At 36.9% G+C, this 16,557-nt stretch overlaps 1 protein-coding gene across 16 annotated transcripts in view; it reads right to left on the bottom strand.

The window, feature by feature from the left end:
* Window positions 1-16,557, bottom strand: part of PCDH15 (protocadherin related 15) — an 803,588-nt gene that overhangs the window by 260,775 nt on the left and 526,256 nt on the right. For all 16 annotated transcript variants that reach the window (XM_004369889.1, XM_004369890.1, XM_023739508.1 and 13 more), the window contains one exon: window positions 14,585-14,713. In XM_004369889.1, the coding sequence (XP_004369946.1) occupies window positions 14,585-14,713 (129 nt within the window). The remainder of the gene's footprint in view (window positions 1-14,584; window positions 14,714-16,557) is intronic.

The following is a 16,557-nucleotide window of genomic DNA, read 5'->3' as shown; positions in this document are numbered from 1 at the left end:
TTTGGCAAATGATTGAAATCATACATGACAGAATCATGATTAAAATAAATCTCAATACAAGTCCCAAAATTCAAGTATACAAAATGTAAGTGCTGCTGCCACAGCTGTTACTAACCCACTGGCTTCCAGCTTATTATACTGGGGGGATTGTGAATTCTCTCCTTTAAGCCTTAGGGAAGTCGATTGATCTCTCTATTTTACAGATGAGGAAACTGAGATTTACGGAGACTAGATTATTTGCCTAAAGTTAAAGATTAATGCCGCTAGGATTTGAACCTCACAGTGTTTATGCTAAGGTCAGTGCTCCTTTTCAGTATTTTAGGCTGTCTACAGTTGAGTGGTAGAAATGGCTAATGTGCTTGACTGCTAACTGAAAGTTTGGAAGTTCAAGTCCACCCAGAGGCACCTCAGAGGAAAGACCTGGCAATATACTTCTGAAAAATTAGCCATTAAAACCTTATGGAGCACTGTTCAACTCTGACACACATGGGGTCACCGTGAGTCAGAATCAACTCCTTGGCAACTGGTAATAAACAGTTGAGATAAATACAAGTTCTCTAGGATTTCACAGCCTGATGCAGCTGATTCTGCCACTCATCCATTACATAATCTTGTTAAAATACTTCACCTTGTATAGAGTCTATAGTATTGTAAAGTAGAGATAATATTAAAACCTACCACATCATTTTCTGGGGACTGAATGAGCTCATACACAAAAAGTACCTGGAATAGTATCTGGCATATAGCATAGAGTCAATATACGTTAGTTAATAATGACGATACTATGTTTTAGATTTTATAGTAAGTGTCTCCTTTCTTTCATAACCATGGCTAAATGCCCACAGGTCTGTCTGTAATCTAGATAATGTCTTAAAAATTCACATAGCTGTAACTCATTCATTGCGGTTTATTTTTTAATATAACAGGGTCCCAGATATTCTTCGATACACCCACTCTTATCTCAAAAGCTGACAGTAAGCTAAATACAAGGAAAAAATAACATTGTGTAAAATATGATGTTATCATTCTAAAATATTTTCTCTAAAGAGTTTTAGCTATAGCATCTCCTTAAACTAAACACTGAAAGCACCAAGCGATTTGCATTAAGTCTGTGGAAGATTTTATGTACTTGTAAATTTTGCTTGTGCTCATAAAATTTTTCAATTGTAATGGAGTGGCAATCAAAGAGAAAAATTATAAAAGCAAACCTGCTTAGAAAAGTCAGCTTAATTTGTGTAACTGAAACACCTTTGTTGAGCTGTTTTAATTCATTAAGTTCTTTCTGTGACTGATGCTATTTCAATGCACCAATATTGACTTTTAGTCTCTTCAGAACCCAGACTAGCTGTAATTTTCAGTGAGACCATGCTATTTAGTGTAAAGTTTTCCAGGTACAGATACTTCTACCTGAAATATATTTGTCTCATGAATCAGTTGAAAATACGATAAAATAATCCAGGAATTCAGAGGGGAAAGTGCTATGGTGCTCTGGTAGTATTATTACTATTTTTTTAAGAACTCTTCACTTTAAAGGCAGAGGAGAATCTGCTCATTGGGAACCTCTTATTCTCCTATTATTTATTTCTGTTTTTACTTTCTTCCCTACTGCCTCCAAACTCCTAGGACTTCAACTTTGTACCTCTTCTATTTCTCCCTATCGGCACTGAATTTTTCTCCACTCAAGGCAAAAGACCTGAGAAGCAAACATTTTTCAGTAAAATATGGTTTCATTAATAAATCAATTAAATGAAAATGAATCACTTCACAAATAACCAATTTTACAGTAAGTTCATTTTACCATTCTTAATTTTTATATATACAATGAAATAGTCAAAAGTATCTGCTGTTGATAAATTTCTCCAAATGTATTTTTAGCAATCCCATGATTCTGCTGGTTTCTCTTTAGTTCACCATTTTTTCCTGTTTATTATGCTAATTCCAAATCTCATGAAAACTGACTGTACAGTTAATGATAAGGGAAGTCAAAGAAAGAGAAAAATGTTAGTCATAATGCATAGTTTTATTTATAAAATAACGGCCAATGGTAAACAATCACAGAGGATTCTGGGCTTCCAGAGAGAAAGACCAGCTTCAGCTCCAAAGGACATAAATTTGAAGCTTATTGGGCTACACAGTATGGTAGTTTCTCTTTACCCTGGGTTGCATAGTTGGTTATTTTAAATTTCCTATAAAATTTAAATGGTTGTGGGATGAACTTAATGAATTAAATAACATTGACATATACTTCTATTTTAAACTATTATATTAGCCAAATTCATAGCTCTTTTTTCCCTTAAGTATTTGTACTCTTCATGTATTTTATATTATGTTTCAAAAATGAGCTCCACCTACAGTGCTCCAGCATGCTTTACAGTAACATCACCTAAACTATTTTCTAAGATTATTTGGTCAACTTGCTCACTGGATGTATGTTCAACACTTGAAAAAAAAAAAAACTTCTTACATATTTTTATAGTAAAATTTAAAAGTTTAAAATTTGGTTTATGACAATTTTTTGTAATATTCACAATGCCAATATCAGGTTACAGTTTGCTTACAAAAAAATTGTAGTTACTTTTTTTCTTTATAACAACAAAAAAAAAAAACCAGTTGCCACTGAATCAATTCTGACTCTGGTGACCCCAAGTAAAAGTATTAAATTAGCAAACATTGGTAGAGATGAAATATAAAGAAAATCAATTTTTTCCTTAATACATATACATGGATTTTAACATTGCAATAGCTTATTATTAATTTTAAACACAAAAATAAATGGTATTGTTGCAATGTAACCTTATATAAGTAGAGTAACAGGAACTGACATAATTTAGGTATTTATAAACAGTATGTAAAGACCTATCAAAAGATGCTTATTGAGTATTGGCAAAGTGAATATATTCCTCTTGTGGCATAGTTGAAAGGCACTAAATTTGGGAGGGAAAGATCATGTTTCAGCCCTCATTCTAACATTCTGAATCTCATTCTCCTAATTCTTAAAATTAAAAGATTGGGCTGGAGAGATTATATGGTACATGCTGCTTCTCAGATTTTATGTTTTTATAATTTATTTTAGTTGTTACATTTATATTATACATCAAATGAATGTTGATGCTGTCCTCAGAAGATGTGGATGGACTAACAGCAAAGCTGGATAGATGAAAGTTACACAGATGATTTTATATGGCATGAGTAACAATTGTTTATCAAAAATAAAACTGAAGCCAAATGTTCAAGTGAAGTCTCTCCAAGACATATATATTTAACTAGGATATACGAGTATGAATAGACTAATTGAAAGTCGACCGTATTTGAAGCACATGTAACAAGGAAGGACTTGTATCTATAAAATACAAACTCCTACAAATGAAAAAAAAAAATTCAAGAAGAAAAATCACGGGTAACCCAATAGATAAAATGGGTAAGAGATTTCAGGCACGTTGGAAAAGAGGAAATTCAAATTACAAAATAAATCTACAAAAAGATGCCCAGTCTCATCAGAGAAATGCTAGCCAAGACCACGGTGTGATACCACTACAAACATGCCATATTGGCCCAAATGAGAAAGACTGACACACTAAGAATGTGAATAGAATTATCACTAACACTGATACAATTCTTGGCACAGTCACTGTGGAAAACAATGTGACATTTTCCATGAGGTTGAATATACTCATACTTACAGAGAAACCCAGGTACATGTGCAAGAGAATAAACGATCTAAAAGTATTCACAGCAGTGTTGATTAATACAGCCTCAAAGTGGAAAACATTCAAATGCTCAGTAATAGGAGAATGTGAAAATGAACTGGAGTGTAACTAAATAGATATTATGCAGCAAATAAAATAAACAAATTAACATGCAAAAATGTGGTTGAATCTTAAAAATATAAAGATAGGTGAAAGACAGCAGACACTAAGGCAAACATACTCTACAATGCTGTTTATGTACATTTCAAAAAAAGGACAACACTACAACTCTGTTGTCTAGAGATGCTTGAAAGAGGCTGCATAGGCCTGGCTCACTATTACTATTCGCCATTGCCAACCGCCACACTGTCTCATGATCTTGTTTTTCCCTCCGGTTCCAATCTCTACAAAACATTTAAGATTAACCGATGTTCCTCCTTGGACGGTGGAAAACAAGTGATAATGATCTAAGGATGAAACACTGAACAAAGCACCCATCTTGTGACAAAGAAAACCAGGATGTCACCAGATAATCCCCAAGAATAGCAGTAAAAGATTAACTCATCTGAGACATGACCATCTCAAGGGGGAACTAACACAAACTTCTGAAACCCATAATCCTGTCGCTATAAAAGCCTTTGGCTGATCTCCAGTGGGGAGACACGTTTTTTGGAGGAATCTATTCCCCTCTGTCTCCTATATATCGATATATAATAAAACTCTCGCTGCTCACCTCACCTGTCTCAGAGTTGGCTATTGCGGCAGACAGCTCCAAACAGCGTTATTGCGGTAACATGCTTACTTAGATGATAAATGTACAATTGAAAGCTAGATACAGTTACCATAGTGGTTAAATATAGGTAGAGAAAAGTGTTTGTGTCTGGGAAAATCATGTAGGAGATGATGCATTATTTACCCAAGTTGTAGTTACATTTATGTTTACTTTATAATAATTATTTAAATTGTGCGTTTATGTTTAAATCCCTCTCTATACATGGTATTTTTTTTACGTTTAAAGAGCAAGAGCTGGTTTTAATAAGCGGTTTCAGAAATATTTGGAATCCTTCCTGTAAATCCAAAGGTTTATGGCCAAGCTTCTTCCTGAGTTATCTAGTAAAGTCAGTGTGGTAATTGCAGAGAGTTATAACATTTGCAGAGGAGAACTGAGTCCAACTAAATTGAATAGGCCATGAATTCTCATCAGTCTATAAACCAGAAGTGCAATTCGTATAAAGTTGGACTGAATAAATAAGTAATGTACCATTAAAAGGTACAGCTAGATGAATGGATCAAGGGATTGTGAGGCAAGAATTGTCAGTATTTCTTCCTAGACAAATATGAAATAATTTAAATGGAGTATATATTTTAAATGGGTAAATGGAAAGCACATTTCTAAATAAGTGAACAAACAGGCTCGTAGCTTATCTGCTATAATTTTCTTCCATGTAATCTTCTTACACCAGGAAAAATCCTTCATTATCATTGCCCTGCCTCTCTGATGGGCAAACAAATGTATTATTTTGTCCTGTACCAATTGCAGTAAAACCTGCAAAAGTCGGAAACTGTGTAAGGCAAGAACCTGCCAGAGAAGGAAAACACAAATATTTTCCACTAATAGAGATTGATAGAAAAGTGGTAAGACTGCACCCTCTCAAAGGTGGAAAACTTGCGAGACCAGGAAAAATAAGGCAGTCCTGTCGAGTTCCAGCTCTCACGGGTTTTACGATATAAACTGTAGATGTTCTCTGCATTAATGTTGCTTTTTAAATCAACTTTATGAGTACTATTCTACATGTTGAAATTCTAAAAATAGAATCAAAACAATATCAAAACTTTTTTTTTCTATAATAGAGGGAACTAATTTACTTGTGTATATGCTTGTGAGGTAAGCTAAATAAGTATGTTTAGATGTTGACGCATTTTATATTGCTTACCTTTTCAAAATGTTTGAGTCTTCAATGAAAAAAACATTATTTTTAGATAATTTTGGTTCATTAAGTCTAATTTTCTATGAGTCTAACAACTGGACTAAGTCCTGAGGGTTTTAAGATCAATATGGTACAGTCATTTGGATAAATTTGGCTAAATAATCTCAATGTACTTTAGAAAGTGCAATCAACACATTTTGCACAATGTAAAATGCGGCATGAGTAGGAAATACCTGGAACATAGAAAGGTTCAGAAAAGGTTTTCTGGGAGAGCAGATCTCTGGCCAGAACCTTTAAGGATGAGTTATTAAGGAAAAGAACGGATAAACAGGAAATCAAGGTATGGGGCATGAGCAGAGACAAAACACATGGGACAGTACTTGAGAATATACAGTAGGAATTACAAGCAGGTTAGTATTACTGGAAGTAAAGTTGCAAAACAGTCGTGGGAGATGGAAGGTATATCTTGTTTGCCACACTGAGGAATACAGACTGTCTCCTATAGTTGAACTATGTTTATCAGCAACATCACCAAACGAGTTTCAATTGAGGATAAACATGAGATATCAAGACTACCGTCAGCATAACCAAATAAGAGACTGTACCAGTAGTTCAAGTGAGAAATAATGAAAACTTGACTATGGTTGTTTGGGGAGGGAAGACGAGAATGTGAGGACAATTTGAAACATGTAAAATTCTCTTTTCCGTGTTAAGGTATGGAGAGTGAGGAGAAGGATGGCGCCCCAGCCTGTAGCAGCAGGAATGATTTTGAGATGCAGAATTGAGGAGTTAGAGCCTTTTCTGGGGAAGATAAAGATAACACCTTGGTCTTAAATATGTTGAATTTGATGTCCCTGTAGGGCATTCAAATAAATTTGTTTTACAGATAAATGTCTCTTTAAGGCTGAGGTTTTAAGGAGCACAATGGGCTAAAGAAATAGCTGTGGAGATATCAGCATCTAAATGCAAGTAAAGCTGTAGGAATGAGTGGTTTCTCAAAAGGAATGTCTACAGTTAGAAAAGCAACATAGAAGACACTTTCAAAATCCAAAGTCTAAGGAATAGGCAGATAAGGGGGAGGCAGAAAGAATCAGGGTGCTTAAACACGAAAACCAGGAGCAAGGAGGTATGGGGTCCCAAGAAGAGGGAGATTGATTTTAAATGGAGCAGAGAAGTGATTAAGATAAAAATGGTGCTTAGCAATAAAAAGGTGATTGGTGATCATGGGGTTAGGGGGGAAGTATACCATTTATTGTATATCTGGGGTTGCACACACATAAATGCGCACATACTTACATTTGGTATAATAGCTAAGTGTAAGACTAAAAACTGCTGTAATAATATGTCCCAAATAAACATAAAAGATACATCCAGAAAATTGTCTACTCCATTTATGAACTGCTGATTGAAAATCTGAAAGATCACTAAGTTTCAAAAATTTTCACAAATAATAGATAAATATCGATTAGAAACATTTTTAGGTAGCAGCATTACAATGGATGTTATACCAGTTTTTCAAATTGTGTGGGCTTTCTTCTTGACCCGGCTGAGCGCACTGGTTCTATTATACAGTTTGACTTGACAAGAGAACACATAAAATTCCCCACTTCTGGCCCACTTAAAAAAGAAGTATTATAGTTTTAGGCACTGTGAGATGTCATGCTGAGCTAAAAATAAATAAATAAATAAAGTGCCATAAAACTCCTCACCTTCATTTCATTTTTAAGACCCCACACAAGGAGAAGACAACTAGGTTAATCAGAGACAGATCACTGAGGTTCAGATTTATTTTGTTTAATATTAAATTGCAGAGTTGAGGGCAACATTAATTTCATTTTGAAATGGCACCATCACTCTCCTTCTGAACACTGCAAGTTACTAATGATTTTAAAACAGCTTTAAGGACTTAGAAGTGAATCACTACCACTTCACCTCAGCCAAGATTTAGCACGCAGATCTCACACGGACAATACATTCATGGTTCGGGTTAAGTAAATTCGATCTCTTTTGTTTTAGAACTGAAAGAACCTTTTGTTGACTGTGGGCTCTATTTTTGTTAGCTAGAGTCAAAGAAGTCAGTTTAGCATAAGAATTCCTACGAAGCATTAATTGAATGTCTGCTGGGAAGCAACTCACACTATACTGTACACAGTGCTGAGAAACTTTGGAACGTAACAGACAAGGCTGCTTCCAAGTGTGCCTTCTCTGATGTACTGGTGCATGCATTTATGCCCATGGTTACTCTGAAAAGTAAAGATGATTTTAATACTTAATCTGGAGAATTTAGGCCTCTAAGAAATTCCTCGACGAGATGCCATGACAAAAGCTAGGCACTTGTAAAATGAGCTCAAAGTCTTCCTCCCGACACTTTCCTTCCCCAAAATTCCATCCACCCACACAGAAGTTCTCTTTTTTATACTATATCTTAGATAGTTTTTACTAAAATAGATTTTCCTTTCTCTTCTCCCCACTTCCCAACCCAGACTCAAGATTGAGTCCCTGGAACATTAGCTGAGAACACAAATGAAAATGACAGACACCACGTTGAACCAAGCATCCCCACCTCTGAAGACACAGATTTACACTGGGACCGAACTCATCTGCCTAATTCAACACATTAGGATAAATTATTTCCCAGCAGATCCTTCAATTGTATGCATAAGTAGGATTCTGGAAGGCACATTCAAGCAGTTTGCTAAACTTTATTAAACATGGCATCATTCCAACAATAGACCAAGCTTTACCCGGAACTACTTACACTAGTTAACAATAATACGTACACACAGTAGCAAATGTCTGGTTCTTTGGGCAGAGTCCCAAGGAAACTAAGGCCAGGGCTGTAGGAGATTTAATCAGAGAGGAAAATTCCTGGTCACACTGGACACATTTAGGGTCCTCTGAGGGGCTAGGTACACCCCAGAACCTGGGGTCATATGAGAGTTCTGAAGAAGCTGGAGGGAGGCCACTTATATCCAAGACACATTCTCAATATTTATTGTCATGCTTATGGTCCAGAGTCAGGATATGCATACAGGAATGCATAGATCCTCTGAATTAAATCTCCTGTGAAGTATTATGACGGAAAGTAAACAAAACACTGCACTGACAACTAGAGGTATCACTGAGATGATATTAAGTCTTTGTATTAGTCACTATTTCATTAGCCTCTGTGGCCTTATCCATCAGAATTTAACATTGTTTTAATTCAATTTGTAAGAACTTCTCTAAAGATATCTTTCATTATTGTCAAATGACTGATTTTTTTTGTCCTTCTTCAGTTCAATTCTACTTGTATCACATCCCCTTTGCCTGGTATCTCTTCTTTTCTTCCAATATAAAATCAAAGTACAGCAGATATCCATTTTTTCCACACTCCATGACTTGGCCATCTCAGCCCACAGTACTGTATCTCATTCTTTGAGTAAATAACCTGTATTACCTATTTGATACTTGACATAGAGTATTGTCTTACTATGTTTGCTAGGTTTTATCCTGCATACATCTTTTCTCTCCAGCTATACTTTCTGTTGCAAGTGCTTTGAGAATATGGATAAGATTTTCAACTTTAAATGTGGTATACTATATTGGAAACCCTGGTGGAGTAGTGGTTAAGAGCTACAGCTGCTAACCAAAAGGTTGGCAGATCAAATCCACCAGGTGCTCCTTGGAAACCCTATGGGGCCATTCTACTCTGTCTTATAGGGTCGCTATGAGTCAGAATCAACTCAATGGCAATGTTTTCTTTTGGGGGGGGTTATATTTGTGTATAGTAAGTTCTACATTATATCTTTGCTGTTTGGTAATTAATTTTTTTATCATGCTGCATGAAGATATTTTCTGTATAATCCATACATATTACTTCAGAAGCATTCTTTCCTTATTTAATATAGTTTGGTGATACAATGCTACCTTTAAAAGTAAATAAAAAGTTCCTTCAGTATTATAATCCAAACATCAGATTATTCATATTAAAATATCATTATAATATAAACATAAAGCTGGTAACTCAAATTCAGTACAATAATTAAGTATATGTATCTTGGTTTTAAGTGTGTCTTAATAGTTTTTGATCACAATTAAAAATAAATTTTACAAGCGATGCATGTGTCATTTAGTGAAATTAATGTATTATATAACTATCATTAGGTAGCAACAGGAGATCATTATGATGCATCAAAATTCCATTCTATGAACATTACAACTTTTCTGAAACTGTGCAGAATCAGTTGGATACAGCCGCCTTTGGATGTTTTCCTCTTCCTTTGTACTTCCAAAAGCATTTTAGTTTTTATGAAAGCATGTTATTGCCTAAAGACCAGGACAATTACTGTTTTATCAACTTATAAGTGCTAGGGCCCATACTTCAATTTTTAATGCTAGAACAAATTATAGAGACTATTTCTCAACAAATTGAAGAACTAGGAAACAAGAAACAAGTTTAATGCTACAATTTCTTCAAAGACAAGGAATCACTAAGGGAAGCAGCAAGAAATAAATTAAGAAAAATGAAAAAGAAAATTGATCATCATGCCGATGTCTACTTATATGTTAAAACCAAAAACCAAACCCACTGCCATCGAGTCAATTCCAGCTCACAGTGACCCTACAGGACAGAGTAGAACTGCCCCATGGGGTTTCCAAGGAGCACCTGGTAGATTCAAACTGCTGACCTTTTGGTTAGCAGTCATAGCTCTTAACCACTATGCTACCAGGGTTTCCACTTATATGCTATTAGTTGTATATTCCATATGGGCTCTCTTCAGTCCTAAATAAACTAAGGAAAATGGGAAAGACAATCATTCTAAATGATTTCAATACCTATTTGTTTTATCTGAATAGTTGATAAAGATGACTAAATTAATTTTCAGTCTTCATCAATGCAGCATCCTAGATCGACAAGTGTAATGTAATGCAACTGCCATTATGATTAGAGTAGTATATTAGTTCAAGCCTCATGTATCTGAGTTATTACAACTGCCTCCTAATTCATATTTTTGGAGTTGAGAATCTCCCATTCCAGTCTATTCCAGAATAATCTTTTTAAAACACAAATCTGATGATGCCATATCTCAGCAACAGACCCTTCAATTGTTCCTCTAGCACCTTCTATAACACGGCATAGAGAAATGTTCATGATGTGACAAATCTTATTTCTTGTAATTATGACAAGTCACATTCTGTCATTACTCTATGCCTTTACTCATGGAATTCCCTTTCCCTAGACTGCTTGCAACTGCTTCTGTCAGGGATTGGATTGTGTTCCCCAAAAAATGTGTGTATCAATTTGGTTGGGCCATGATTCCTGGTATTGTGTGATTGTCCACCATTTTGTCATCTGATGCGATTTTCTTATGTGTCATAAATTCTGCCTCTATGATGTTAATGAGGGCGGATGGGTGGCAGTTGTGTTGATGAGGCAGGACTCAATTTATGGGACTGAATTGTGTCTTGAGCCCCTTTCTTTTGGGATGTAAAAGAGAGAAGCAAGCAGAGAGACAGGGGGATCTCATGCTACCAAGAAAGCAGTGCCATAAGTAGAGCGAGTCCTTTGGACTCAGGGTTCCTGCACGGAGAAGCTCCTAGTCCAAGGGAAGATTGATGAGAAGAACTTTCCTCCAGAGCCAACAGAGAGAGAAAGCCTTCCCTTGGAGCTGATGCCCTGAATTTGGACTTCTAGCCGACTTTACTGTGAGGAAATAAATTTCTCTTTGTTAAAGCCATGCACTTGTGGTATTTCTGTTATAGCAGCACTAGATAACTAAGACAGGTGAGCTTCCCTCTTGCCCTGGACAGGGGCAGATGCCGGCAGCTTTGGTGACTCTAGATAACCTTGGACTGATCACATGCCCCCTGTGGCGGTGATAACCCATTCGAATGTCTGCCCTATGAACTTTCGATAGTAGTCATCATGCCTACCATGGTGACCACAGGTGATGGGGAATCAGGGTTTAATTCCAGAAAGGAAGCCTGAGAAATGGCTACCACATCCAAGGAAGGCAGCAGGTGTGCCAATTACCCTACTCCCACGTACCAAACATCTTAGGCTGGGTTCCCTAGAGAAGCAAAACCAGTAAAGCATACAAATATATACAGAGAGAAAATTATATCAAGGAAATAGCTCTTGTGATTATAGATATTAGAACATCCCAAGTCCATGGATCAGGACAGAGACTTCTTCTGATTCACGTAGCCGCTGAGACTGGTGAACCCAAGATCAGCAGATTGGAGAGCAGGGCTCGTGTTCACGGGCTGTGAAGATCGACGATCTCAAGATTGGCAGGTAGGCTGCTAGCTCAAGTCCCAAGAACTGGAGGTCACATGAACAGGAGGCAACTGTAGAATCCAGTGCAGGCAAAAGCCAGAACATCCACTTATATTCAGATGCAGGCTACTTGCCCCAGGAAACTCCCTTTCAACAGACTGGCTACTCAAAAGCAGATCCCATCATGGAGGTGATCACATAAAAACACTGACAATCATGGCCCCAGCCAAGTTAACACACAATCTTTAACCATCACAGCACCCAACTTTCCACTTCCCAGTATTCATCCTTCATGATTCAACTTCAGTGTCACCCTCTTTTCTATGCTTTCTACACATGCCTCCATTATAGATTTCATCACTTTGTTTGCTTGGTGTAGCAGAAATTGTTGGTGCCCCATGCACGTCAGTGCCTCAGAGCACTTGGTATGCCCTGGACAAGCTCCAGCTGCTAGTATCTGCAGTGTGACTGAATGCTCTCATATCAGAATTGCAGAGGGCTGGCAGCTTGCCTATGAAGGAGACTGAAAGCGCCAAAATTTGCACCCACATCCTCCACCATCAAGGACTCTCAGGATTTAGTGTACGAATTTTTCAGTTCCACTGTTTCTTAGGAGAAATGATTCTGAGGCATGTTTTGAACTGTTTCCCGGAGTTTTCCTTCAGGAATAAGCTCAGTCCTTGCGATAGAGGGCTTAACAGCAATCCCTTTATTGACTGCCTTCCCTTCTCTGAATCACTTCTCCACTTCCCTATTAGTGTTATCTGAACTTCTCAAAAAACTACTTATACCTGAATCTTTTGTTCCCAGGTTTTCATCTAGAGAATCCAAAGTAAGATATTTGGTAGCATATATATTGGCAGGAAGGGCAGATGTCTAAGATAAGACTCTGGATTTGAAATCTTGCTGACCACATGCCATCAAGGTCACTTTGATAACCCATGGCATATTCTAACAGCACAATTACCAAAACTCTCCTCTGCAGTGAACTAAGATAGAATAAAGGTGGAAGGTGATGTATGTCTTATGCAATCTCTTCAGGACTTGAGAGAGATGGTGATCATGATAACTTTAACGACTGTGGAATTGGTTAGTTATAAGTATTGTCAATGTTCTGAAGAAAACAAAAAATGACAGGCTCAGACTAGCCAATCAAAAATTTAGGGCCTGATGTGAAAGTCAGAAGGCCTCTAGGACAGCATTTAAGGAAACCTGAAGGTTTTTGCAGCCAAAGAGATGACTGGACTGAAAATCAAGTCCTGTGTCTGATTGTAAGAGCAGCTGAATTATAGAAAGGCTTACTTCAAAGCACCAGCAAGCTCCCTAGAATAAAGTCAGGGCTCTAAAAGGGGAGCAGGGTGTCTTAGGCTGGGTTCTCTAGAAAAGCAAAACCAGTGAAGCGTCTATATATATATAAATATATATATACATATATAGAGAGAGAGATTTATATCAATGAAATGGCTCACGCAGTTGTAGAGGTTGCAAAGTTCCAAGACCATGGGTCAGGCTGGAGGCTTCTCCTGACTCATGACAAATCCCAAAATCTGCATGTAAGCTGGCAGGCCACTGGCTCACAGACTGCAGAGGCTGAGGAATCCCAAGATTGGCAGCTGAGCCACTACCTCAATTCCCAAGAACCAGAGGTTAGGTGAACAGGAGCCAGCTGCAGGATCCAGAGCAAGCAAAAGCCCATGAGCTTTGCCAGAAAGTCCACCTATATTGGATGCAGGCCACACCCCTAATGAAACTCCCTTTCAACAGATTGGCTACTCATAGCAGATCTCATCATGTAAGTGATCACTTTATATCAGATCTCATCATGGAGGTAGTTACATGACTGACAAACTACATCATAACTGCCAAACCACTGAGAATCATGGCCCACCAAGCTGACACACAACCTTAAAGGATCACAGAGTGGGACCTTGAAACCTGGACCTGGGGCACCTGGTGGCTCATTTTTCCTTGCTAGAAGAGGATTCTTTTCTTGCTTGGAGACCACACAGATGCCTCATCTGAGGTAGATGCTTAAAAACATACAGCCTACCCTCAAAATTTACCCTACCGTTGGGGATCTAGAGCACTAACTATGTTCAAGTTGAGCATGGACCAACTAGGGAAGAACTGTCTCTGTTTTGGAGTAAAGGAGTTACTCATCAAAATAACTGTAGGACCTGGGTAATATGTTCAGGCAGGAACTAGGAGAACATGCCCAGAAATGAATCTTGAATATGCTGGACAAGGGGTGTGTATGAAATGTAAGGTGCATACTGTATACTAAAGATATGTTTACACCATCAAGTGAATTTACATAAAAAGATATGTATTTTGAAGTATGAATTTTCAAATCCATACTTAATAATACAGCTAATTATATATTTCTTTAAAATATTCCATTATGATTCCAGGAAATGAAAACATACATTAAATAAGAAAGGAATAATCCTAAATTAATTGATATTTAAATTATAAAATGTAAATCAATGAAAAATGTCTTGATGGTATCCAGCGCAGTGATCAAAGTGAATGCACATTGTTACTGTGTTGCTTTACACTCAACTGATCTTACTAATTGCTTTTAAACAATTCTGTTGCTCCATCATTTAACGGATTTCATTAGCCGAATCTCTTTTCAAAATTAAAACATAAGAAAAATATGCACTCTAGAAACGTGTTTAAGATAGATATATAAATATACCACTTACCCTTACTTGACCCACAAAGGCATTGGCTTCTTCCTCCACCACAGACAAATTTCTAGGCAGATAAGGATCAAACACGGGAGCATTGTCATTGACATCAGTCACCACCACATTTACTGTGGCAGTTGAGGTCTGAAAGAAATAAAAAAAAAAGTAAATGTGAGAAGAGCTATTTTTATTTTGAAGTCATTTAAGTGGTCATCCTAGCACTGTTCTATCTGAAAGGTGTCTTATTACTATTCCTATCCCTTAACTTTAAAAAAAAGAAAGAAAGAAGCAGCAGCAGCTTGCAATTTTCAAACACCTCAAAAAAAAAACAAAAAAAAAGATGGAGAAGCAAATGATGATATTAAAGGGCAAACATCTTCTCGAAAATGTCAAGCATTTCCTGGGGTCTTACTTTCGGAAAGTGATTTTACCTTTATCGTGTTCATGGTTTACGGGTGGCAAACTTTTGTTTATACACACACACACTTTTTTCTCTGAAATGTACCATTTCTCTACTTTTTACTACTTACAGTTTGCCCTGTTTAAAAATAAAACTAGCACATTATAAAGTAGAATGATACATCAAATGGATATTTCTAGGTAAACTAATGTTATCATAAAATACTGTATTAGTAATTTTGTAGGTTCACATGTAAATCAAGAGTTTGAGGACCAGACACTAGTCATTAAATGATTACCTCATGACCATACAGCTTAAGGAGATGTTAAGCAGGTAAAGGTGACTGTAGCATGTGGTTCTTCATTAAAAGGTAAACCCTAGTTTGTTGGAACCAAAGAATATTATGTGTGTCGATGACTTTCGCACAATCAAGAAACATGTTCATACGTGACTCAAGTCGGAACTGCTCTCTCTAATCAAACTCTGAGAGGAGCATGTGACCTCCACCTTGCATGTCACAGTGTGGGGCAAATCACAGAAGGCTAAGAGCAAAGCCAGAGAAAGAAAGAACCCTCTGCTGGAAAAAAATTCTATTGTGATATATTAAAATACTTAATAACATGTAAATAAAAAATAAGAAGAAAAAGCAGTATGAGACTGTCATGAGAACTCCAAACTCAATACAATCCAACTTTTGTTTAAAAAAATATAAACACAGTTTAGCTTAACTAGAAAAAAAAGTCTGCCTTGAACATTATGTTTTTTTAAGAACTATCTATATGGGATCAAACTGACAACAGCAACTCAAAAGACTAGATAGCAGGCAGTGAGGGGCAGGGGGCAGCGAGTTTATGTTAATGGGGGAGGAACAACTCAGAAAAGAGAGTAAGAATGGTTGCACAACTTAAAGAATGTAATCAACATCACTGAATTGTACATGTAGAAATGGTTGAATTGATGTATGTTTTGATGTGTATATTTTCCACAACTACAACAAAGTAAATTAAAAAAAAAAAAGGTAAATGAGAAAGAAAAAATAAATATAAACACAATCTCTACTATGAATATAAGTGATGTGAGGTGAGAGGCCAAACAGCTGAGCACAAAGAAGTGGCTAAGAATGAGAGAATCTGAAGAGAGCTTGCCACAGTCATGATGCTGAGCAGTCAAAAATTGAATTTCCAGCTACCACGTAGGAGACTAAGCAAACCCATTGCCATCGAGTCTATTCCAACTCATAGCGACCCCATAGAACAGAGCAGATCATTTTGATTAGCAGCCGAATGCTTAACCATTATGCCACCAGGGCTCCCCAAGTAGGAGAGGTTCTGGTAAATACCCCAGTTTTTTCTATTAGACTCACTGAAGCTTTATGTCCTATAAGTAAGGATGCACTGGAACTGTTGCTGCTGTTGTTAGGTGCCGGCGAGTAAGTTCCAACTCATAGTGACCTTATGTATAACAGAAGGAAACGTTGCTTGGTTCAAGACCAGGCCTCATTCAGACTTAAATCCAACACTCAAACTCTTTGGATTAATGTGATCTGTTCTTACTTTCTCCTTAATCTAATCAGATTAAGGTGACCTGT

Source organism: Trichechus manatus, unplaced genomic scaffold, assembly GCF_000243295.1.
Source record: "Trichechus manatus latirostris isolate Lorelei unplaced genomic scaffold, TriManLat1.0 scaffold00007, whole genome shotgun sequence".
In the NCBI taxonomy this organism is placed as follows: Eukaryota; Metazoa; Chordata; class Mammalia; order Sirenia; family Trichechidae; genus Trichechus; species Trichechus manatus.
The sequence above is the reverse complement of the archived record's forward strand: the minus strand, read 5'-3'. Positions and strand labels throughout refer to the sequence as shown.